The sequence below is a fragment of the Mauremys reevesii genome, linkage group 1 (assembly GCF_016161935.1).
Source record: "Mauremys reevesii isolate NIE-2019 linkage group 1, ASM1616193v1, whole genome shotgun sequence".
Lineage (NCBI taxonomy): Eukaryota > Metazoa > Chordata > Testudines > Geoemydidae > Mauremys > Mauremys reevesii.
This window is the reverse complement of record NC_052623.1, coordinates 343,981,121-344,006,162: the sequence shown is the minus strand read 5'-3', so window position 1 is coordinate 344,006,162 and position 25,042 is coordinate 343,981,121. Positions and strand designations below refer to the sequence as shown.

Here is a 25,042-nt window from a genome sequence, read left to right as displayed (position 1 = left end):
GAGTTGGAACTCTGCAATCATAATCAGTTAGCCCCAATCCAGAAGAACAATTAAGATCTACTTCACTTTCAGCATGTGAATAGTCCCACTGATTTCAATGGGACTTTTCACATGCTTAAAATTGAGCATGTGCTTAAGTGCCTTGCTGGTCTGGGGCCTATGTGCATACATGTAAAGTAATGACTTCAAACAAACTTAGACAAAACTTCTTGATCTAGTGACACTCTCTGTCAACATTAGTGGTACAACTTACTAACTTAAGCCACTGCTTGCATCCGAAGAAGTGGGTGTTCACCCACGAAAGCTCATGCTACAAAACATCTGTTAGTCTATAAGGTGCCACAGGATTCTTTGCTGCTTCTACTAACTTAAGGGAATTCAAAGAAGGCCAAATAAAATATGTGAGAGAATTAAGAAACTGAGGAATTCTCAAAGGAGTCTAAGGGAGTTAGGGGCCAAAATTCCATCCTAAAAGAGCAAAATATACTTGTTGTGGCCAAGCAGCAAATAAGTTGGATATGCTAGCCAGCTGCAAATACTTGAAGAGTGTCAATATCTGAGAAGAAACGAATTGGTTTTAATGGACCAAAAAGGTAGGCTGGTTTGTTTGCAAGTTTCTAAAATGTTCTAGAGCAGCGGTTCTCAAACTTTAGTAACCCAAGAACTCCCATTTTGATTTACAATTTTTCCTGGACCCTCAACCCTTTCCCCTAACTCATCCCCAGGCCCTGCCCCAACTCCAGCCCTTCCTCCAAGGCCCCACCTCTTCCTACCCTCACTCCACCTCTGCCCCACCTCTTTCCACACACATCCTGAGCGTGTCTTGTCTCCACTCCTTCCCCTCCCTCCCAGTGCCTCCTTCATGCTGAGGAACAGCTGTTCTGTGGCATGCAGGAGGCACTGGGAGGGAGGGGGAGGAGTTGAGGGAGGAAGGGGGAGGAGTTAATCAGCAGGGCCTATGGACCCCCTGGAGTACCTCAACTAGAAGGAGGAATACACTAAATAATCAAATAGCCTTTTCTGCCTCTAACTTCTCTGTTTCCAAACTCCTTAAATAAAAATATTGCTGTTCCCTGAATATATCAAGGTGTTGACCTAGGATTGGAAATGCACAAGATGGACAGTGGATGAGATAACAGCCTCATTCACTACACAATGCTGGTTGTAAGGCCCCTGCCTCATTCACTGCAGGAGTTAAAAGGTGTGTAATGAATGAGGCAGAGGCTGCAAAGAAGATTTTCTACAGAAATTTCACCAATTCAATTCAACTGGTACAAGCCTCTGCACAGGGACTTACTGCATTGGTTTAAACATGGCTTATTTATGTACAAGTTGTACCTGCACATTACAAACTATACCAATACAAGCCAGGTTTGAATAGACAGAAGGGCTGGTCTCCACACAGTTTGTGTATTGACTTAAACAGATTGGTTTAGAAACCAATGTAGTTGAACTGATGCAACCCTCTACTGTGGATGCAGTTATACTATTATCAAATTGCTTATAACTGTATATATTATGTCATGGAAAATAATAGTATTTTGTCAATAATATTTAATGGTTTTTAAACCAATATGGTGAAAGCCGTACAAGCCCTAAGATTGTCTACACACATTACACTGGTTTAGCTAAAGGTCTGTTTGGGGTTTGTTTAGGGGGTTGGGGTTTGGTCTCTCCTCTTCTACTTTAAAGTATAAGATCTCTCGGGCAGGGGTCATTTTTTTGTTATGTGTGTGTACAGTGCTAGCACTGTGGGGCTGAGGACTCTATTTGCTATGGCAATACAAATACAATTTGATTCTTATATATTATGTTCCTTGGTGCAGTGACCTTGTCTTGTCTGTAAAGTACTATGCCCTTCTGTGGTGCTAGATAAGCAATTATTAATAATAACTCCGTTTTTTGGCACTTGTGAGTTGTAACCAAATAATAAGTTTTTTAGCCCAGCTATTCCATTGTCAGTCATTCTTTGTGCACAGAGAGATGACCTACCATAGCAAGCACTAGGTTGGCACAAGTATCAAAGGTCTGATTTGGGGTTTGTAAGCGTATACTTAGGTGCCAGCTCCTTAATCAAGTTCACAAAGTCTGTTTTCTCTATGCATGCTCTGCACACTTCTCCCCAGCTATCCAGGATCTTCCTCAGCTCAGCCACTCTCATCTTGGAGAGATCCACCAAGTTTAAGTCCAGTTTCCTTTCTGCAAAAACAAAGAATGTGAGACATGCTTTAGAGACCACAGGAGAGTTCATATTTGTCCTCAACTCTTCTGTGCTGCCAAAGAAAAAAATTCCAGTTCCTACAAATGTTCCAAAAGTATCTCCTATAACTCAGGTGATAGTTGAGTGAGGGACAAAAAGTTAAACATAAGGGGCCAGATCCTCACCTATTGTATATCTGCATAGCTCACGTGAAAAACAATAGAATTGCACTGATTTATACCAGCTGAGGATCTGGCCTATCAAATCTGATTCTGATCTCATTAAGACACATATAAAAGTGGAAACCCCATTGACTTTAATGGTGTTACTCCTGATTTACTCCAGTGTGTATCCCCAGGATCAGACCCAACTTTTCTCCTCAAAGTGATCACTTGCATAAGAAGTACATGGTTGTAACTATTGAAAATTGGAGCTTTGAACAAAAATCCATCAATTTTTTTTCCAACCAGTTACAGATTGTTCAATTTTCTTTTTATTGTTTTTTTCCAAAATGTCAATAACATTTTTCAATTATTTTTGCAAAATTTGGAATTGTTTTTTGACCAAATCTGATTAAAAGGACAGATCTTCCTCTATCTTCTGAATATCCTACCTTCTGTGGCTCAAAATGAAGTCTATATAAAAAGGATGGTGATTAGATCTTTGAAGGAGCTACAACACAGAGCCTTATGGCCCTCATGTAACAAGACATGGACTCATATAAGGAAATTTGGCAACCATTTTTCTGCCTTATTCACCTGACACATGTACTCAGCAGGACCCTTGCTACACGTAGTGATGTAACTCCTATCTTTGTTTTTAAGGCAAGTAAGAACATTGGTGTGTCCCATCATAGCCATTCCTATGGTCCATCTAGCCCAGTATCCTGTCTGACAGTGACCAGTGCCAGATGCTTCAGGGGGGAATGACCAGAAGAGGGCAATTATCAAGTGATCCATCCCCTGTTATCCAGTCCCAGCTTCTGGCAATCAGAGGCTTAGGGACACCCAGAGTTGGAGTTGCGTCCTTGACCATCTTGTCCAATAGCCATTGATGGACCTATGCCCCATGAACTTCTCATTCTTTTAACCCAGTTATAGTTTTGGCCTAGACAACATCCCCTGGCAACGAGTTCCACAGGTTGACTGTGCATCGGGTGAAGAAGTACTTACTTTTGTTTGTTTTAAACCTGCTGCCTATTAATTTTATTGGGTGGTTGTGGGTTTTGTGAAGGGGTAAATAACACTTCCCTATTCACTTTCTCCACACCATTCATGATAGCATAGACTTCTATCATATCCCCTCTTACTCATCTCTTTTACAAGTTGAACAGTCCCAGTCTTTTTTTATCTCACCTCATATGGAAGCTATTCCATATGAATAATCACTTTTGTTGCCCTTAGCTGTACCACTTCCAATTCTGTGCAGTTTTTTTAGATTGAGGGACCTGAACTGCATGCAGTATTCAAGGCGTATTATCGCCTAGGCCGACAAGGCCTAGGCCTAGGGTGGCAAATTTGAAGAGGTGTCAAATTTGAGCACCCACGGAGAAGCTCCCCTGCTCCAGCTCGCCTCCTCTGCGAGCGTGCCGCCAGGTCCTTTTTCTCTCCCCTCCCTCCCAGCACTTGTGCCGCAAAACAGCTGTTTCGTGGGGAAGGGAGGGAGGAGGGAGGAAGGGGAACGCAGTGCGCTGGGGGAAGAGGCGGGGCTGGGGCGGGGATTTGGGGAAGGGATCCAATAGGGGCAGTGAGGGGGCGGAGTTTGGGCGGGACTTTGGGGAAGGGGTTGGAATGAGGGCGGGGAAAGGGTGGAGTCGGGGCGGGGCCAGGAGTCAGCAGGGCGACAATTATTTCAGGGCCTAGGGGCAGCAAAATCATTAATCTGCCACTGATTCAAGGTATAGGTAGACCATGGCTTTATGTGATGGCAATATTATCTAACCCTTTCCTAATGGTTCCTAACATTCTGTTAGCTTTTTTGTCTACCACTGCACACTGAGCAGCTGTTTTCAGAGAACTATCCACAACGACTCCAAGATCTTTCTTGAATGGCAACGGTTAATTTAGACCCCCTCATTTTGTATGCATAGTTAGGATGGTTTTCCAAATGTGCATTATGCATTTATCAGCATTGCACTTCATCTGCCATTTTGTTGCCCAATCACCCAGCTTCGTGAGATCCCTTTGTAACTCTTTGCAGTCAGTTTTATCTTGAATAACTTTCTATTGTCTGCAAATTTTGCCATCTCACTGTTTACCCCCTTTTCCAGATCATTTATGAGTATGTTGAACAGCACAGTATTTCACTTCTATCTAGAGAGAGACCGCGGGTGAGCAGTTTGTAGCTCTCTGAGGAGAAGGAGGAGTCATGATATGTTCTTTTAAAAATAAAATCAAAACCCTTTAAAAAAAATTGATCATTTTACTCTTTTAGAATTGTCAACCATTTTCAACTTCATAATAAAAAGAAATTGTGCCTTTGGAGACTATGAAACAGCTCCCACAACTGCACAGGGGAAAGAATTGGGCCTGTTAAATGGCCAGCTTCTCAACAGTAGCCCTTATTCTGAGCAGAAACCTTCACAGCTGGAATTGGCAAAGCTAGACAACACTGCTCACTGATGCCAACAGCAGGACTCAGGCTGCTTTCAGGGGGCTTTGCATCATGCCCTAAGGACTTGGAGCTTTAGCAACATATTGGTACAGTGGACGTTGGGTCAGAGTAACTCTCGGGGGTGGGGAGAGGGAACAGGACACTTCAGTGTCCTAACGGCAGGATGGAAATACTGGCTGAATTGGGTACAGAGAATGGAAGAAGGTGCATTTTCATGAGTTAGTAATTTCCTTGGCCATTCCTCACCACCTCTCTGTGGCTTGGCATCCAGTAGTAGAGACTTTATTTTAAATGGCTTGTGTGGGCAGACTAATTCCTTGTGGAACTGGCTTAGCAGAGCTCACTTCCTAAGCTTCTCAAGCCCTGACTAGCATCCGTTCCAATTCCTGCATAAAAATTGCTTGCAAATATACCCAAGAGTGCCATGTGAGTGGTTCTGCTCAGCTAGACAACAGGATGCCTTTGCCTCTGGTTAGAGACATTAAAACACAAATGAAGGATAACAGGCATGGGGTCAGCACCCTGCCAGCTCTTCAAATTGAAGGTGACTTGCAAAGGAAAGGACCAAAGGGTTGTGCTTTGTTTCTGTGTTTTCCTGGCGCATACAGGCCTGAAAAGGTTTTTAATACACAGAAATTATAAGGATTTTTTTCTTGCTTGTTTTTTTACATTATACATTCAGTTTTATCACAGAAAACTACATGGACAAGTAGAAAGTGGCAAGCATTCAACATCAGTTACACAAAGGGTGTGCAGCCTAACTGAAGAGAGAGAAGAGAGGTTTTTTTAATTCACCATGTTTAAAATGATTCATTTTTTGTTAACAGCTACTTAACAAAAACACTTGCAAAAAAAATTCTCTCTTTAGAGAGTTCAACACAACTGCCCCTTCATGTAAGGGCTGAGAGAGTGCCCACCCACATACCTAAGCCAGCCAAAGAGTTCTCCAGCAAAAATAGTGAAGACATGACTTAGTGCTCCTGATATTTCTAATTGGGGGAGGGCATTTCTGGCCTAATTTTTTAGAAGCAAAAAGAATAGAAACCTATTTATTTTCCTTTCTACATCCCACTTGACAATGAATAGAGATGTGGTATGCAGGCAGGAGCCAATGGGGATACATGGGGATAACTAGGTACAGAATGCAACTAGATCTCTAGGCCCACCAGTTTGCTCCAGACTCTGGCCCTACCATATTTGAGCTCACAGATCTGAATGTCATTCTTCTTCAGTTTCTCGCATATCTTCGACACAGGCACATGAGCACTCATTGGGCGGCCGACCTCACTGATGATCTTTGTGGCTGCATCGCTTGTTGCCCCAATGTAATAGCACTGAAACAAGCAGGACACATCATCAGCACTAAGACAAAATGGGGAGTGGCTCCTGCCAACTGCAGAGGGGTTCACGTTTAGTACTTTATACCTCCAACTCCCATTGAAGTTGATGGGATTTGAGGATGCTTAGCACCCTGAAGGATTGTACCCCAAAACTCAGACTCCTACCACTTCCTCTTTTGACAGAAGGACCTTCCCTGTGGTGGTGTGTTAAATGAATGCTTTGTTATGCTTGGTGGAATGTTGGGATATTGCAGGTCTGGCACAGCTCACAGAAAACAATGTGTGTTTGTGTTAGATACACCTTATATGAAGCAGCTTGGAAGCTGTTATTGTGCAAATAACAGATTCCTCTTACTCTGATTACTATTTTGTACAAAGTATTGTTATTAATAAGCCATTGAAAATACAAAATTCTGTCTCCAGGACATGAATTATATCACTCTTAACTCAATAAATCATAATTTGAAACCAATGGGACATTTCCATCTCATCATAACACCTTCTAGAATGGGGTGCATTTGATGGAAAACAGTGGCCTATTTTTGTTACATCTTTCAATAGGCAGAGAGCAAACTAATACTTTCAATCAGAAGGATCTTTGTTTTGTATTAGGGGTCAGATTTTGCCACCCTTACTCATGTTGAATAATCTCACTGAGGAAAATGGGACTACTTGGCGTATGGGGTACTATTCAGCATGAGAATGGTTAGGCAGTAGGTGTGCTGAGGCCACTGCCCATCACACTGACTAAGACTGTTTTGTTGCCTCCTTGTGTTCCCCCATCTGTCTGTCTGTATCCACCTGTTGTCTCTTGTCTTACATTTAGACCGTTGACTCGTTGGGGCAGGGACAGTCTTTTTGCTCCGGGTTTGTATGGTACCTAGCACAGTGGGGGTCCTGGTCCATGACATGCTCCTACGCAGTGTAGGAGCTACAGGAATACAAACAACACCACCGCCACCACCACCAGGCTCTAGGAGGTTAACAAAACAAGAGAGGACATAGTGACGTCACTGTGTGACCATGCAGTCAGTGTGTGTGTGTGTGTGTGAGATTTAACAGTTTTCAAAGAACTGAAAACAAAATGGCTGCCAGCCTTTGCAAACAACAGTCCTTCAAGATTTAAAGTGGCAGAATACAGACCACCCGTGCATAACAAAGCTAAAGACACCACAGAGGTCATCGGAACTGTCACTAGCCTAAAACCAGGCTGGTGAGGTGCTGAACAGCACTGCAGCATTGTGTCCTGCCCAGAAGCTCTTCGCTATGGGGCTCTGTGATTCCTCTCCTACTCCTTATCTCTTGGCAGCTTAGCAGAGCGGAAAGAAGAATGAAGGGCATTTTTTCTCCCCAGTGAACACTGGGAAACAGCTGAAAAGCCTCTGAATTGTGAAGGACTCAGCCTTAAGGCATGGCAGGAGAACTTGGCATTAACAACTAAGGTAACCGTAGTTAGATAGTGCAGTAGGCTTCAGCCAGCCCCAGTCTCTTCTGCAGGCCAGAGGCCTCCACTTCCAAAATGTAGGGTGGCCTAATGGCCTTTGGTCTCCGCAGCCTCAGCCCACATCCTTGCACAATGACAGATCTTCTACTTACTCAAGGCTGTGCACCTACCACAGGCTTGAAAAATGTGTTGTCCCCATCCAACTGTAGGATGTAGGCCTGTGATTAGTGCTACCCCGGAACCCAGGAAACAAATTTGTTTATCCACAGAACAGGTACATCATGGATGGCAGCAGGGCAAACCTCTTCCACATCGTCCTACCTGCTTTGATTTGGAGGGATCACTTCTAGGAATGAAAGGGCAGCTCAGTTCCTCGCCTTGCCCTCTTAGCTAAACTGTTGAAAAGGGTGCTAATTAGTGCTAATTGGGGTGGAGCATTTGGGGTCCCATCCAATGCCCAACGAATTAAAGGAAAGATTCCCATTAATTTCAAAGAGTGTTGGATCAGGGTCTTAATGTGGGCCCTTATACACCTGAATTAAATGGAAGCCTTCAAACTTATTTTATGTAAGCTAGCAGTTGGTAATAATTTTCAGCCACTGTTGATGTAGCTGGATTTGAACCAGTGCCCTACAGCTCAATACACTAAATAACACTGCAGATGAACCAATATTTTATCAAAGAACCATCTAATCAGTATTTTATTTTTCAAAGTATCATGAACTTAAAGACAAAAGAGACTAGTACCAAGCGGTGTTCTTTTCCTTTTGTATCCATGCAGCTGTTAACCAGTTCTTTCTCTATGGTGGCCATGGTGAAGTCAGAATGTTTTTCTTTTAATGAGTTGTAAAATCTGTCCAAAAATCCTTTACACACTGTAATAAGAAAACAAAATATATAAGCCACCCAGTAGGATCTAGCAAAGCTTAAGGAATTTTAATAGGTTGGATAAGAACAGGGATCCATTAGCACTTCATAAAAACAGAAAATTACAGATTTTAACAAATGAAGAATCAAAAAAAACCAAACAAACCAAAGATTTATTTCAGCATTTTAGCTCCCAGTATTGCCAACAGCTTTATATGTAGGAATAGAATTTGTCCTGTCAGCTCCAGATGTCTCCCCTAGCCTTAAGTTTTTTATTATAACAGGAGATCAGAATACGTCAGCATTTTGGTCTTGGTTTGATTAAGCTAATCTCAACTAGAACATTTAATTGTGTTTAATCACCATTTAAAAAAAAATCAGTTTAGGTGAGATGATACTGCCCATGACTGGCCAGGGAAGACAAGGAAATTTTGTGTTCTGTCCATTTTAAATACGCATCTGGCCCCCATTACCATAGTATCTGATTGCCTCAGTCTTTAATGCATTTATTCTCCCAACACCTCTGAGCTCTGTAAGTGCTGTTATCCCCATTTTATGGATGGGGAACTGAGGCACAGAAAAACTAAATGACTTGTGTAAGGTCAGACAGGAAATCTATATGACAGAACAGGCATTTGAACCTGGGCCTCCCAGCTAGCACTCTAACCGCTGGACAAAAATCTTGGTCAAGGAAGGGTCACTCATGGGAAAGGATTTCAAGAGGTCATCAGGTCTACCCCGATGCTGAGGCAGGACCAAGTAAACCTAGATCATCCCTGTCTTGTCCATGTTTATATGGACCAGTCAGCATTGTGTCAGGTGATTCAATTGGTAAAGCAGCTAGTTTAAATGTGATTACAGTTCCTAGTGAGAACAAGATCATACAAGATTAAAGTTCACCCTGGTGTTGAAGGTCCATGCAAGGTCCACCACACTGATTGTGCAGAGCATTAAGGTGTTTTTCATGCATATTCTAACTTAAGAGGATCTTTGACAACATGATAGCATCTCTGTGACTGAGTGTACAAGGCCCTGTGATCCTACTACACCCTGCCCCAGGAAAGGAGCAGAAAAGGTGGGTCCTCTAGGCCTGCCTAGAGATGCAGTATGGAAGCAGTCAGAGCCCAGTAGGATCAGATAAAAGGAGCTACAGGGCCTTAGTAGCTCAGTGCCTGGCTGGGACTAGAAGGGTGAGGATTAAAGGGTCTCCTCTCTGGCCACAGGAGAGCAACTGACTGCATTTCCTTCATCTGGGAGAAAGAGGCCCTGAGAACTCCACCTCTGAGGTTAGGGGTAAAGATAGAGGGGTGGGTGGGAAGAGGCCCCAGGGAAGTAGCAGCAACCAGTCAAAGGAATCAATATGTAGCTGCTATTTATAGGGTGCTTAGGTTGGGACTGGAGTAGTGGGTGTAGGGTGACCAGATGTCCGATTTTATAGGGACAGTCCTGATTTTGGGGTCTTTTTCTTATATAGGCTCCTATTACCCCCCACCCCAATCCTGATTTTTCACATTTGCTGTCTGGTCACCCTAAGTGGGTGGGCAGGCCTGGGTTCCCCCACCAGCCACTGGCAAAGTGACTTAATCCTTGAGAAGGGGCCAAGGCTTATTTAAAAGCCTGAGTGAAGGGCTGAATTCAAAGGCCCCAGAGCTGGTGCTGAAGACCTGGTGAGAGCTGATAGAGAGTTTGTTGGACTGTTTGTTACCCTGGAAGAGGTTCCTTTTTGACTGTGTGATCCAGCTGGAGGGCTGAGCTGCTGAAGACCCACCAAGCAAGGGCGACAGCTGCAGGGGGTGCCAGGAACATGAAAAGGCCTGCAGTACCACACACATACCAGCAGAAGGTGCTCAAGAGGTGAGTGCCCCCTGTTCCAACTTGGAACCAGAAGTGGAGTGTGAGCCCCCTCCCATCAGCGATGGATATTGCAGAGCAATGCTTAGGCCTATCTCAAGTGTGAGATGTCTGATATCCTGAATATGCATACGGAGGGCCAGCAACAGTTGCAGGAAGACCAGCGTGTGTGTGTGTGATCCAGCAATGCTGATGAGACAGTTGCTGTAGATGCTAAAAAGGGAGGAGGCATGGGGCTTGTCCAATCGTGTACACTCTCTCCAGGCAAGAGAGGCATGTAAACGGTGTGTCCCCGTATAGGAACAGGGACTGTGAAACACCCTATTCTCCAGAGTAGGTAGAGAACTGCGCAGGTTCCAACTATTAAAGATGCTGTTCCCAAAGGTAGTGGGACCCAGACTACAGAGTACAAATAACTGTGGGGATCAAGCTTGGGACACGAAAATGTAAGGCTGTAGGGGCCCTCTGGGCCACATAGAAGGATTTTATCCTGCCAAAATGTGGCAGTTTGGACAGGGGGACTGTAATTATGGGGAGCTTGGAGTCCACCAGAAGAGGTGCATACTGGGAGTCAATAAAACAGACTCTGAGGTATAAACCTAAGTGGGAGAAGTTGGCCTGAGGCTTCCAACTCTCCATTGCTTATGTGGGGAAACCCTGACTCCACATTTAGCCCCAGTGGGTAAGAACTGGGAGACACTGCCTACTTTGTAACAAAAGCCAGGTCAGACCCAGGAGATGGAAGGGGCTCCACACAAGAAGGATCTGGCCAACAGTCCTCAAGGACAGCAGAGTTGTAGGGATGAAGACACTCAGATGGAAAGTGACACCAGGGTTCTAGAGAACCAGGGAATTGCTGAGCCCAGGGTTGGTGCTGGCAAACAATTTCAGAAACTACAGGCCCAGATGAAGGATTTTTGCCTACAATTGGCTAGTTGGCTAAAAGTGCAGAAAGCACAAATCCAAGAATTACAGACACATTCCCAGGCTCTGCTGGAGGAGATGACTGCACAGCATGAACAAAGCAGGTAGAAGCAGATCTGGAAAGGGCAAAGCAAGTTTTATTCTGTGCTGGCCAATGAAGTTAAGACACTTCTATTTGGCAAAGAAAACATTTTGCACAGGTGGGGACAAGTAACAAGTAGCCTGCCCCTCACCTCCAGTATGAATGGTAGCCCAGGAAGGCCGAGCCAGGTGGAGAGCAATTTTCTCACACCTGTGGACACCGAGAGACCTGGGGATCTGTGCACAGAGAGCATAAGAGTTCTTACAAGAAGAACAGTGCTGAACATGGAGTCTCAAGACCCAGGTGGAGGCAGAGAAAGACCACTTCAAAGAGCAGATGTGTGAAGGAGCCAAACTGAACAGAGGCCTTGAGAAGGCAATCGCCCACCTAGAAAGCAGATAAGAGGTGGAACATCTGCTAGCTCTGGAGAAGAACTGCACCTCTCACTACAAGAAATGTGGAAAGGCAGTATCTGAAGTTCAGGAGATAGAGAGGCTCACGCTTGCCCTGGAACAGTAAATGACTGAGCTGAAACAGAAGGAGCTTAAAATGGGAGAGTGAGAAAAAGGAAAAGATGCTGCTAAAGGAGCAACTGAAAAATCTGCAGATAACAGAGCAGGCTGAGATCTCCTAGCTCCAAGAAGAGCTAGTCATGCTCACTAAAGAGTGAAAGGGGAAGCAAGAGAGTTTCTGACAGCTACTCATGTAGAAGGAAGCTCTTCATAGTGACAGCAGGAGCGAGATTGTGATGATCCAGAAGAGGACAGATGAGCGGAAATCTTAGCAATTTTGGAACCTGAAATTACAATAGACTCTACAGACAGCTATGCAGAATGTCTTTGAGGTGCAGGGCCAGCTACAGAGCCAGCATAAAGAACATGAGCCGGCTCTGCAAAAACTCCAGACCCAGATTCAGGTGTTGGAAACCCAGCCAATGAGTTTGCAAGACTGAAATGCAGTGCTCAGATGGGAGCTACAGCAACAACAGAGCAAGAAGATGGTCACAAGACTGCAGGATTACCTCAACATCCAAGCCAACCACCTCCTCCTGGAACAAATGGAGGAAATTAGAGGACTGAGGTTGATGGTCCCGAAGAGGGCAGAGAGGTGTGATAAGCACACAAGCATGGTGACTGCTGACCAGAAAGCTTATATTCCCACAAGTGAATGGGGTAAGGATTCAAGCACCTGGGAGAATGGTACAAGTGTGTGGATTCACCACCCAGTGACAGATTTAGTATCAACAGCCACTAATACAGAGATTGTGTCAACTATAGAGGCTGCTGTGATGGCTGTAGCCTTTACAGCTACTCAACAACCCAACCCCTACTAGAATGGAGAAAAATAGAAGACAGGGTCAAAGAGGAAGTCATGGCTCAACTCAATATCCTACAGGCCCAAAGGTTGAGGACTTGCAAGAACTTGAAGAGAAGTACTCCTCAAGAGACAGGATGTGAGCTCTGGCTATACAGTGGGAACAGGACTTGGCCAGAATTGAAAAAAAGAGATTGGGGAATGTGATGGTCCACACACCCCTAGGGTCAGGGCTGCATGGCCCATCGGTCAGTCTATAAAGCAGCCCTTCAGTGCAGGGTAGCATGGCCTAGCAGCCAGAGTCTATAGCGTTGGGGCACCCCTTATAAGGTATGGCAGCCTCAGTAGGGGGGCCCAGGCCCACCCAACTCCACCAGGCCCCAACCCAGGGCCCTAACAACTTGCCACTGACTCAGCAGGGAGGTCCTACCAAAATACACTGAGTTTCCCCAGGGGGAGGTACCACTCCATCACCCTCCCTGGGTCACTTCCTACCAGTGTCTGTGTTGGGATTTCCCATGAGATGTCGGGTCCTCTCTGTTCAGCAGGGCCAATCATCTCCAAGGGTTCCTCCAGTCATCAGGGTGCAGGCAGGCTGTGGACGGCTTCAATTCCCAGTGCAGTCAGGGGCTGTGGCTGGCCCTCCACAGGCCTTCCCCTGCACCCTCCCACCCAGAATGAGCTGGGCTCCCTCCCTTTATACTACTAGAGCACTTGGAGCATGCCCAGTCTTGCCTGGGAGGCGGGACTTCCGCTGTCAATAACACGGGCTTAACACTGTGTGGGCTAGTGTGGGGTAAGCAGACCCCGTCACAGGGAACAAGTGTTTGATGCTGCAGAAGGAGCAGATTAAGCTCCAGAACTTGCTTAAGGTCCAACTTGCTTCAGGTCCAGCATGGATAAAGGTAAAGAACTGGAGAGCCTGAAGGAGTCATCCGTATGTAACATTGACAGACCCCAGTCATCGCTGGGCAGGATTGAACCTGGGACCTCTGGAGCTTAATGCATGAGCTAAAAGCCACATGGCTCTTAGGCCTGGTCTACACTGGGATGGGAGGGTGTCAATGTAAGATACGCAACTTCAGCTACAGGAATAACATAGCTGAAGTCGAAGTATCTTATTTCAACTTACCTCCCGTCCTCATGGCGCGGGATCGATGGCCGCGGCTCCCCCGTTGACTCTGCTTCTGCCACTCACCCTGGTGGAGTTCCGGAGTCGACGGGAGCGTGTTCAGGGATCGATATATCACGTCTAGACGAGACGTGATATATCGATCCCCGATAGATCGATCGCTACCCGCCGCATACCCTTAGTTAAGGCTGTAGCAGTCTCATTAATCTCTAAGTGGTCTCAGTGCCACTAGAGCGGACAGAACACCACACCCAGGAGGTGTGTGGGTTACACTTAGAAAAGAGTTGTAGTGGTTGCACCCTGAATGATAGCTTGAGCCACCAGGGACCTCAAACAGTTGAAATTAAGAGCTGCCTCACCCTAGCTCAGATGATACTGGAACACAAAAAGGCTGCAAGGCAAGGCCACAGCCAGACCCCAGCTAAAAAGAGCTCTCCCCAGGAGGAAAAAGGAAGATTAAAAATGATCCTAACATACTGAATGGCATCCATGCAACAGTGTGGGTACAGAAAGAACAAAAGCAGGTGTTACTAAGCCAGATACTAAAAGCTGTGGGCAAAACAGTACAGGTTTATCTGGATAAAGATGTCCTTAACCAGCCACTGGCGAAGTGACCTAAGACCTGAGAAGAAGACAAGGCTTGTTTAGAAGCCCAAGCAAAGGACTGAATTTAAAGGCCCTAGAGCTGCAACTGAAGACCCTGGCAAGGGCAGACAGTTTGTTGGGTTTTTTGCTATCCCAGAAGGGGTTCCTTTTTGACTGTGTGACCTGACCAGAGAGCCAAGCCACTGAAGACCCACCAAGAAAGGTCAGCAACATACAGGGGGCTCCAGTGCCAGAAGAAGGCCTGCAGTACTGCATGCAGCAACAAGAGGCACTCAAGGAGTGTCCCCTGTTACAATTTCCCATGACCCATCTTGGAGCTATGTCATTAACACAATTCTTTTGCATTTATACAGTTCCTTCCAGCCAAGGGTCTCAAAATGCTTCATAAACATTAATTAATTAAGCCTGACAACACTGCTTTGACATGTTATTAGCACCATTTAATAAGTGGGGAAACTGGGGCCCAGAGAGGTGAAAGGCCAACATTTTCAAACCTTGGCATCTGCTACTGGGTACCTAAATCCAGACTTTAATACTGCATGCAGACAATGTAAACTGTACATGAATTTAAAGGGGCCGATTTTCCCCATCATTTCATCAGTTACAAATATTTGAACTTGCAGAGTAAGTACTGGCATCACCAGTTACTACCCTGGAGGAAATTCCAGTTGAAAATGTTCAGTAGGTTCCTAGTTCCAGCTGTTAACTAGGGATCCAGTTCAGCAAAGCATCCGTATTCAGTAAAGCACTTGCTTAAAGTCCAGTGTATGCTTAAATGCTTTGCTGAGTTGGGGTATAGGTTTGGAACACAGCAATCAATCTTTTAGTTCCTGGGGCAGTTGATCCTCTAGTAAGAACTACCAGAGGCCAGCAGAATCTGCCAGTGACTACTTGAATGATTTTAATGGAGTCTATTGAAGTTTCCAGTAGGGTAATCTGGGGAACATGCTGCTTATTTGTTCTTTTGTTTTATTAATGTGAAGTGCAGATGTAATTTTATTTGCAACATCCTGGTATCTGGCCCTGAGGATAATCCAATGTGGGCATGAATATGATGATTCGCTACAAACATTATTTTTTTTTAAATGGTAACTTATTCAAAAGTCTCAAGTCTAGCTATAAAGTATGGAAATATGGAAGATAACTTGGTGGCCTTGTGTAGTTAGCCATGTGCGCTCCTTCCAAAGTAAAGAATTAGGCAGGTTGCTGCTGACTGAATGGAGCAAGAGAAGGGATTTAGCAAGTCATTGATTATTTTATTCAGTTCAGTGCTGTTTACAAGCAAACAAAATCAGTTGGACTCACTGGTCAATTATCCCAGGATTGTTCAGTGCAGGAAAGCAGCTTTGTCTAGGGGACAGTAATTTAATGACTCTTGTTGCAGGTCTGGATTTTGGTTGTCTCAGGCTGTCAGACAATAGAATTTTTCCATCTCGGTGACTAAAACTTGTTACTCAGTGTATTATAAAGGAGGTGTGGTTACCACTTACCAGGCTATCAATGTCCTTTCAAGGAAAAAGAAGAAAAGCAACAACTCAACTCTTGGACAACAGCAAAGGGAATGTTATAAGTGTTTGTTATGTAAAAACCTAACAAAAAGCCCAGTGATGTTGGTTAATAAACCCTTTGGCACCAAGCTTTGCCAATGCTTAAAGCTTTACTGGCTAAATCACCTACCTGCCAAACAGTCTCCAAGCTGCAAAAGACTTATCGGGTGGTAATTGTATGATATGTTCATGCCACCTACAGGAAATAACACATCCCTTCAAGAGATTTTGCTTCTAAAGCTTTGCATGAATACTTTTTTTTTTAAATTGCTGTTGTGCAAGATTGATGATCTAGTATCATTGGACACTCCGCTCATAAAAAAATCCTATTCAAGTTATCATTAATTAACCAAAACCTTTAAGGCATCTAATTCACTAATGGCAGGTTTTATAAAGTATTTAATAGTCACTTTCCCCTGTGTCCCAGTTATTTCAACTCTGAAATGGGGATAATGATAATGACTTCCTTTGTAACGCGCTTTGAGATCTATTGATGAAAAGCTCTATGTAATATTGTTATTGTACCTTACAACTATATCACATTTTTCATCCAAAGTGCTCTGAGAATTATCACTCCACTGAAATCCATCCACCTCTGGGGAGCAGCAGTTTAACAGATACACTACACAACCATTTACGACAGGAAATGAAGAGGACCCCTGTGTCTATCTGAAACTGAAGAAAGTATTCTGACCTGGGCAGGATGTAGTTACCCTGTATGGAATTTAGCCAGGGGTGGGGGGAGATTAATAGCCCTAATTTTATAAAAACTTCCATGAGAACTTTCATGATCACAAGTGATCAGAACCTCAGTTTTACATCTATTTAAAAAGCCAGCACCTCCAGTAGCACAATGCTCCTAATACAATAGTGAGGAATTTGGTTCTGTACAAACTCAGAGGGGAAAGGTTTCAGAGTGGTAGCCGTGTTAGTCTGTATCAGCAAAAAGAACAGAAGTACTTGTGGCACCTTAGAGATTAACAAATTTATTTGAGCATAAGCTTTTGTGGGCTAAAACCCACTTCATCGGATGCATGCAGTGGAAAATACAGTAGGGAGATATATATACACTGAAGACATGAAAAAATGGATGTTGCCATACTAACTATAATGAGAGTAATCAGTTAAGGTGGGCTATTATCAGCAGGAGAAAAAAAACTTTTGTAGTGATAATCAGAATGGCCCATTTTCAACAGTTGACTTTACTCTCGTTATAGTTAGTATGGCAACACCCATTTTTTCATGTCTTCTGTATATATCTATATATATATCTTCCTACTGTATTTTCCACTGCTTGCATCCGATGAAGTGGGCTTTAGCCCAAGAAAGCTTATGCCCAAATAAATTTGTTAGTCTCTAAGGTGCCACAAGGACTCCTTGTTCTCTTTTCAGAGGGGGAAGTGCTACCTACTGGTTCACCAACACCATTTCCTGCAGCATCTGGATTTACCGTGGGGGTTTCCTAAGTATTGACTCAGTTTGCCTTGCTTACCTCCTGCGATCTGACAAGAGCACAGACCGTGATGATACAGCTGTCATCCACAGCCTCCTACAAGCTTAATTTTCCAGGAATTAAGGCAGCACATGCAAAAGATAATTAAAAGGGGTTCTTTTACCTCCCAGGGACATTTTAGAGCATATATTATTTACTGAGCACTAGCAGCATGCTTGGCAGTAGTACAGTCAAGGGTAAATTCAGGTAAATTGAGGTTACCTGCCTTTCATTTGAGGAATATGGAGGTTAGGTTAGATTAGTTTGCCCGCTTTTTTTACCACTATACCACTGATGCTGGGCACTGAATATATGTCTTTGCTTCCTAGCTAAATATCTAACAGATGTTTCTGCTTTTTTTATCACTGTGATTTTACTACAGGTACAGGCCAGCCTGCTAAAATCCGAAGGGGAGCTCTTTGAATCTCAGCGTTTCAGGCTGACCCTGGGCTTTCAGTGCAGTAGTAGCTTGGATTCCTACAGTAGAGGGGCTCACGATGTGCTAACAGTGCATCTCGCTGGCAGGTCTGGCCTTTGAATTTGTGGAGCGCCAATGTGCCAGATGGGAAGAATCATGCCATGAATTGCCTCCCACTCCTGGGAGGGGGACTGGAGATTATGCAGGCCTGTGGTGACTTGTGTGATCTCCCCCACAGGCCTATCTACTGAGGAAGGAAATAGGTCTGCAAGCTGCAGACTGGGAAATGTTTGCTTTGCTCAGTGCCTGCCATCAGTAGTTTATACTGAAGGCAGGTGCTGATAGTTTGCCATCTGAGGAGTTGAACTAACAGATTTCAGCAGAACTCTTGGCTAAAACTCTACCTCCTTGAAATTCAGTGCAGGGCCACCCAGAGGATTCAGGGGGCCTGGGGCAAAGCAATTTTGGGGGCCCCTTCCATAAAAAAAATTGGAATATTCTCGTGAGGGCCCCTATGGGGCCCAGGCAAATTGCCCCACTTGCTCCCCCCCACAGGCGGCCCTGGGAAAAATAAACCTTCCGCATCTCGGCACAAACCCAGTTTTGAGAAAACTTCTTTACAAGGTATCACTGGTTTCTCAGAATCAGCTAGTGCTAAAAGTATCAGAGGGGTAGCCGTGTTAGTCTGGTTCTGTAAAAGCAGCAAAGAATCCTGTGGCACCTTATAGACTAACAGACGTTTTGCAGCATGAGCTTTCGTGGGTGAATAGGCACTAAAGCTCATTAAAAGGGTTGGACAAATATTTTCCGTCAAAACTTTTTTTGGATAGAAAACTAGGAGTTTTTAAAAAGCAGAAGAAAATAACGGACAATGTCTGCTTTCCTTCAAAATTTGTTGTTGTTTTTTTAATTGAAAAGCTGAAATTAGTCTGCCAAAACCTGAATATGGTTTGGGGTTTCAGAAGTGGGTGGCCAAATATTTGCTGCTTACTGTTTTTGATTGTTTAAAGAAACAATAAAAAGTTCTGCTTAAAAAAAATCCAAAACTTTTGAACCACCTCAGCTTGTGACCAAACGCCTGAGCCCATCTAGTCAGAGATTTTTCCAGGTTTCTGATACTCTGCTGGCTTCCTTGACTCATATCTGTTTCCATAACTTTGGTTTCATTTAGGTTAGAACATAAGAACAGCCATACTGGGTCAAACCAAAGGTCCATCCAGCCCAGTATCCTGCCAGGTGCCCCCAAGGGAGTGAACCTAACAGTTAATGATCAAGTGATCTTGATCTCTCTCCTGCCATCCATCTCCACCCTCTGACAAACAGAGGCTAGGGACACCATTCATTACCCATCCTGGCTAATAGCCATTAATGGACTTAACCTCCATGAATTTATCTGTTTCCTAGAGACTGGCTCCATGGGGTCCCTCACAAACTGGAGACAGTTACTGTGAGTTTGTCTTTAGTATAGCTTATGTACATACTCCACGAACTGAGCATTTGAGCTTGTTCCAGAATCTGGGATGAGCCTATGTTGTGAAAATTGACATGCTCAAAATAGCACATGCATGTGAATGGACACAGGGTGCTAAAATTAAATTAACCCAGGGGTTCTCAAATTGGGGGTCGGGACCCCTCAGGGGGTCACAAGGTTATTACTGGGGGTCACGAGCTGTCAGCCTCCACCTCAAACCCCGCTTTGCCTCCAGCATTTATAATAGTGTTAAGTATATAAAAAAGTGTTTTCAATTTATAAGGGGAGGAGGGTGTCGCACTCAGAGATTTGCTATGTGAAAGGGGTCACCAGGACAAAAGAGTGAGAACCACTGAATTAACCCCTCTGAAGCCTCAGGGAATGCGGGGAGAGGGGGGTCTCCCTTGGTAGGGTTGGGAAGGAGGTAGGTGGTGTAGGATATTGCTCTTCTCATGTCATCCCTCCCCCAGTAGCTAATTTTAAATGAAGCTACCCTCCCCTGACCTGAATCTCCCTATGGCACTGAAATTAAATGTAGACTATAACCTCTGCCCCCTCCCTGTGCCCTGACTGTCCCTGGGACTCCCTGCCCCTTATCCAACCCTCCTGCCCCAGCCCCAGCCTCTTACCCCCGGCTCTCCCCTCACCCTGAGCCTCAGCGCGCCGCATCCAGGAGCGTCCCTGAACAGCTACAGTGTGGCTCCGGTGGGGCTCCTGAGCTCCACCCAGCTCAGAGCTGCGTGGTAAGGGGGCGGGGCTGAGAGATCCAGCGAGGCCTGAGCTCCCTCCGCTCGGCCTGGAGCTCGCAGCCCCGCCCCCTTACCTCGCGGCTCTGAGCGGGGCGGAGCTCAGGCCCCGCCAAGCCACGCTGCGGCGCTGTTCAGGGATGCTCCTGGATGCACTAAGGCTCCGGGAGAGGGGCGGAGGTGGGGCTGGGGCCTCACCCGTTCTCTTGGGGGCCCCTGCGGAGCCCGGGGCCTGGGGCAAATTGCCCCACTTGCCCCCCCTCCAGGCGGCCCTGATTCAGTGTGAGATCTCTCTAGACTTAATGGAAATTGAATCTCTGTTCAGAGACACACATGACTCGTTCATTATAGTATCTGAACATCTTCCAGTAGAGTGACCAGATAGTAAGGGTGAAAAAGCGAGACATGGGGTGGCGGGGTAATAGGCACCTATATAAGAAAAAGCCCCAAATATCAAGACTGTCCCTATAAAATTGGGACACCTGGTCACCCTATCTTCCAAGTATTTATGAATTTTAGTTCACAGAACCCTATGACAGAGGGAATTAGTACTGTGTCCATTTTACATAGGGAAAACTGAATCCTAGGGTCTGACTATGCTGCACTGGGGAGGTATGATTGCTGCAGGTGTAGACATACCTGAGCCTGCTTTGATTGAATAACAAGAGCAGTGAAGCCACTGCAGCACAAGGTGTATGAGCCCACCTGGGACCCTGGTGACTCTAGCAGCTATTCCACACTGTTGCAGCTTCACTGCTTGGTATCCAAGCCAACTTGAGTAACAACAGCAGTGAAGCCATAGCAGCATGGCCTACCCCTACCCACCCAGGACCCCTGGTACATTCTTGAGCAGCCGCTGCACATGCTGCCCCACAGTTCCTCTGCTATTGTCACTCGAGCTAGCTTTGATCTAGCTAGCTTGGGTCTGCCTACGTGTGCTGCAATCACACCTCCAGTTGCAGTGCAGACATACCCAGCGAGTGACTTGTCATGGGCATGTAGGAATTCTGTAGCAGAGCCAGGAATTTAACCCAGATCTTCTGAGTCCCAATCCAATGCTCTCCTGACCATCCCTCCTCCCCCAGGCAGGAGAGTCAACACCACTAAGCCTTTAATACTTACAATACATTGCTATTGCAAGCTGGGCATCTCTTCCACTTTCCTTATTTAAATGTAACTACTTGGTAGCTGCCCCATGTGCCAGGTAAGTCCCAGGATCAGGGCAGCTCCAGAGCTGCCCATGCACCTTCTGAAGTACTAACTTGCCAATGGAATGGCAGCACTGAGAAGTTTGTCACTGAGCTCTACTACAGAAGCCCAGAGATTAAAGTAATGGTGCGCCACTTTCTTGTTGAAAGTAAAATGTTTAAAAGAATTTTTTGCCTATGCTACTGTTACCATCTCAGATGGTTAAAGACAAAAGAATTCTTAAAATTCCATTTACTTTTCACCAGTTATGGTACTTGTAGCTTTTTAGTCAGTTTGGACTGTGAAATTAGATTGCTTAATTTCACTTTCTGGTTGGCATGCACTAGCACCATGCTATTATAACACTGCAGTGTAACACTTAAGATCTTGATCCTGAAACCTGCTCCACATGGGCAAACCCCTGGGCCTCTATGGAACCACACTGGCTTGGGCCTTTGCATGGGAATGGTTTGCAGGACTGGGGCCTCAATTCTCATGTACTAATACAATGCTGCATTTGGGGCTCACAGTATTTGAGGTTTTTAAAGTGTTTAGAGCATAAAACATTTTTATTCATTTTACAATTTGGATTTTGTTTAAAAAAGATTCAAACGGGCCTAAAATTTTTAGCTGACATATTCCATTTAAATCAAGCATGTTCTAAAACATCACACACAAACATAGGCTCTGGGGAACTATGTTTGTTTTCCGTTGCTTAACAGTACTGGCGTGTCACCATGTCCATCTTGCCGCAAGAAGAAAAGCTGCTGAAGAAAGCTTTTGTGTGAATCATATCAACATTCATCTACTGTTTATGTACTGATTGTGTGTACATTTAGAATACAGGACCTGGAGAAAACAAGAGGCTGAACAGTGAGTGGTATGAGCTTTTAAAGAAAATTCACACCACCACAGATGGTAGGTTAAAAAATTTTATTTACACATTTTACTTAGCACATATTATTGTACATCTGTGGCAGAGATGAGCCACAGTTCATAAGCTACAAGCAAGGAGAGACATGATGGCAAAATGGTGTGACTTGAGTTGAATTTTTGCCATCGTTACACAAAGAGTCTCGCTTAACTGGGTGGAGGGGTTATTTTTACGACTGTCAACAACCGCCCCAATTCCAACTTTTGACACCTTGTGCACATACCAGTCTTGATCCCCTTGTCCTCTTCTCCCACACTACCTCTTTATGCTCAAAATGCTCTTTGTCAACCCCTCCTTAAGACTCCCCCCTACAAGCCATTAACTAACATAGTGGGGAGGGAGGAGGCATGAAGAAAACTTTCACTGCATGTTTTATCCCTCTGCCCTACCCTTCACCTGTTGCTTGACCACTAGATTGTGAGTTCTTAGAAGCAGAGACTATGTCTTGTATATTTGCACAGTGGTTAGCATATTTATGGGGTTCATTATAAATAATATTTGTAACATGAAGTATTTTCTACAGCCTTTCACACTGATCCCATTAAATCAAGCAGATACACAACCTAGTGTAACGGACAGAACCACATGGATCCAGGCAGAGATTCCTAAAAGGTGGTCAATATTTTGTTGTCTTTATTCTATTTCTCCATCAATGGCCAAGTGTAACAGGCCAGAGCAACCAGTGCTTATAAAAAAGCCCTCTAATAAATGGAGGCCTGGCTCGATGAAATTGCAGCCTTAATTTTGACAACTGAATTCCAACCTCAATTTCTACCTGTGATGCATGACAAGAAAGGGTTAAGCATCCTGCAGGATGAATGACTCAAATTCAACCCTTAAAAACATATGGGGAGATAATGTTTGTGTTTTTGTGTATTTACATATATATTGGTAGAGGTCAACAATGTAATCAAACAGTCCCTGTCTATGCTGTAAATTCAGAGATCAAAAGAACATTTTAGCATTTAAATGAACTGTAAACATGGGATATCATTGTATTCATCCGTCTTTGAAATGTATAGCCAATCATCTGTGAATGGTGGAAAAAAAAGCAATTGCCTTATGTTAATTTATGTAGCTAAGTACCGGTGATGGACCTACTTCAAAGTTGCCCTGATTGCCTATTGTAAGCCAAGGGACTCCGAACAATCAAAGGCCTGAAATTGTATAAAAGATCCTTGGGTCCTGATCCTGTCATCTCAGATCTGCTTAAGCTTCATCATGGGAAGTTTGAGTGCAAGACTGAGATCCCAGTTAAACTGGAACACCCTGAATATTATATTGGACTATAATCTATGGACTAAATTCTAAAATAACTCTTTGCAACTATAAAGCTCACCATCTCTGCTATGAATCTGAACCTCAAGAATTGAACTCATGTCTGTATGTATACTGATCTTTTAGCCATACTCTGTCTCCTTTCTTTTTTGATAAATTTTAGTTCATAAGAATTGGCTGGGAGGTAATGTGTCCAGTCCTTTGGGATTGGTAGAAACTTTTTTATATGATGACATAAGATTTTCAGAAATCATCATACCCAACTTGACTGTCTAGGTCAGTGGTCTGCAACCTTTTTGGCTGGCGGGTGCCAGCCAAAGGACCACAGCGGCGTCAGAGCACCTGCCAAAATGCCGCGGTGGCGACGCCTCTCGATGACACCACTTTCAGTCGACAAGCAACGTCATTGAGAGGCGTCCCCGCCAAAATTCGGGAGCAACGCCTCTCGATGACGTCACTTGTCGACAGCAAGCGGCATCATCGAGAGGTGTCCCCGCCGAAATTCGGGGGCGACGCCTCTCGATGACATCACTTGGCGACAAGTGTCGTCATCGAGAGGCGTCCCTGCCGCAGCATTTCAATGGGTGCTCTCCCGGGGGCCAGGACGTATTGGGGACCACTGGTCTAGGTGGATGCCTGAGGCTGGGTTACTTTAAGGGAACTGTGTTGTTGATTTCCGAGTAACCAGTGAGGTACAATAGAAGCTGCTTTGTGATGGACTATCCATCAGTTTTGGGGCTTGCCTGCCCCATTCTTTGCAGTTCACCCTGAGTGACCTCAGCTGGCTCCCCTGGGATCGCAGTCACTACCATTTGTCAGTGACACTGAAGCATAATTATGCAAGCAGCATTCAAAAATCACTGCTCTAGAGCAACAGGAGAGAAGACAAGGGACCTTTGTGTAAGACACCAGTCTGTCTGCCACGTCTGACCTGATTTCCAAAGTTGCTGAGCGAGCACAGGTAGCTCCCACTTTACTTCCATGGGCTGTTTGGCTAAGCACTTCCAAAAATCAAGTGAGTAGGAGCCAGTCAGCGTAGCCCGCCCCATAACCTCTTTAACACTAGCCTGACTGCTCAGATTCAAACCAGCGGAGGTAGATCTGCACCAGGGGAGCTGGGAGGAATCAATGTTTGCAAAGCACTTTAAAGGGGCGGGGATCTAGGCCATGCATGGGGTTGCACTTTCCATTGTGGATTAAGCAGTTCGAGGGGGAGGGCTCTCACCTCCTCCCCCCGCTCACACACGGATGGTGACTTACATTTGTTAATGAAACACCTTCTGCGTCTGCGCAGCCACACTGGGGAGAGCAGCCATGGGGACGCAGCTATTTATAGCACGGGGGATGCCCAGGGCAGCTGCAGCAGCACACGGTGCAATAAGGCAAGCGGCCCCCGCTCCCCCTGCCCCGCTCACCTTCGCACTGAGCTTCCTGTCCCCACGGGGCAAGGGCGGCAGCGAGCCAGGGGCCCGTGCACAGGAGGGCCAGGGCCAGAGCTGCACAGGGGCTGCGCACAGCGCGCGCGGGCTGCCGCTGCATGGTGCCGGCGGCGCTGCCTGGCACGAGACGAGACGCGGCCGAATGACCCCGCCCCC

The 25,042-nt window shown here is 45.2% G+C and overlaps 1 protein-coding gene across 2 annotated transcripts; it reads right to left on the bottom strand.

Annotated features, from left to right (window-relative positions):
* Positions 1-333: 333 nt before the first annotated feature.
* CDNF (cerebral dopamine neurotrophic factor) lies at positions 334-24,986 on the bottom strand. 2 transcript variants are annotated; one of them, XM_039519331.1, is made up of 4 exons: positions 24,863-24,986; positions 8,345-8,472; positions 6,006-6,147; positions 334-2,199 (listed from the first exon to the last, which is right to left on the bottom strand). In XM_039519331.1, exons 1-4 carry the CDS (start codon positions 24,984-24,986, stop codon positions 2,021-2,023), a joined length of 573 nt encoding a protein of 190 aa, XP_039375265.1. In that variant the 3' UTR covers positions 334-2,020. The 2 variants fall into 2 exon arrangements, with proteins under 2 accessions (XP_039375265.1, XP_039375266.1); XM_039519332.1 differs by lacking the exon at positions 24,863-24,986 and adding an exon at positions 13,131-13,291.
* Positions 24,987-25,042: the final 56 nt, after the last annotated feature.

Bases quoted from the DNA above. Each gene is read 5' to 3' on its own strand.
- CDNF (XM_039519331.1), bottom strand. From the start codon at position 24,986: ATGCAGCGGCAGCCCGCGCGCGCTGTGCGCAGCCCCTGTGCAGCTCTG. The intron at 8,473-24,862 runs GTGAGCGGGGCA...TTCTTATTACAG, and splicing joins ACAGGAAGCTCAGTGCGAAG to TGTGTAAAGGATTTTTGGAC. The intron at 2,200-6,005 runs GTAGGGCCAGAG...TTGTTTTTGCAG, and splicing joins GATCTGTGAGCTCAAATATG to AAAGGAAACTGGACTTAAAC.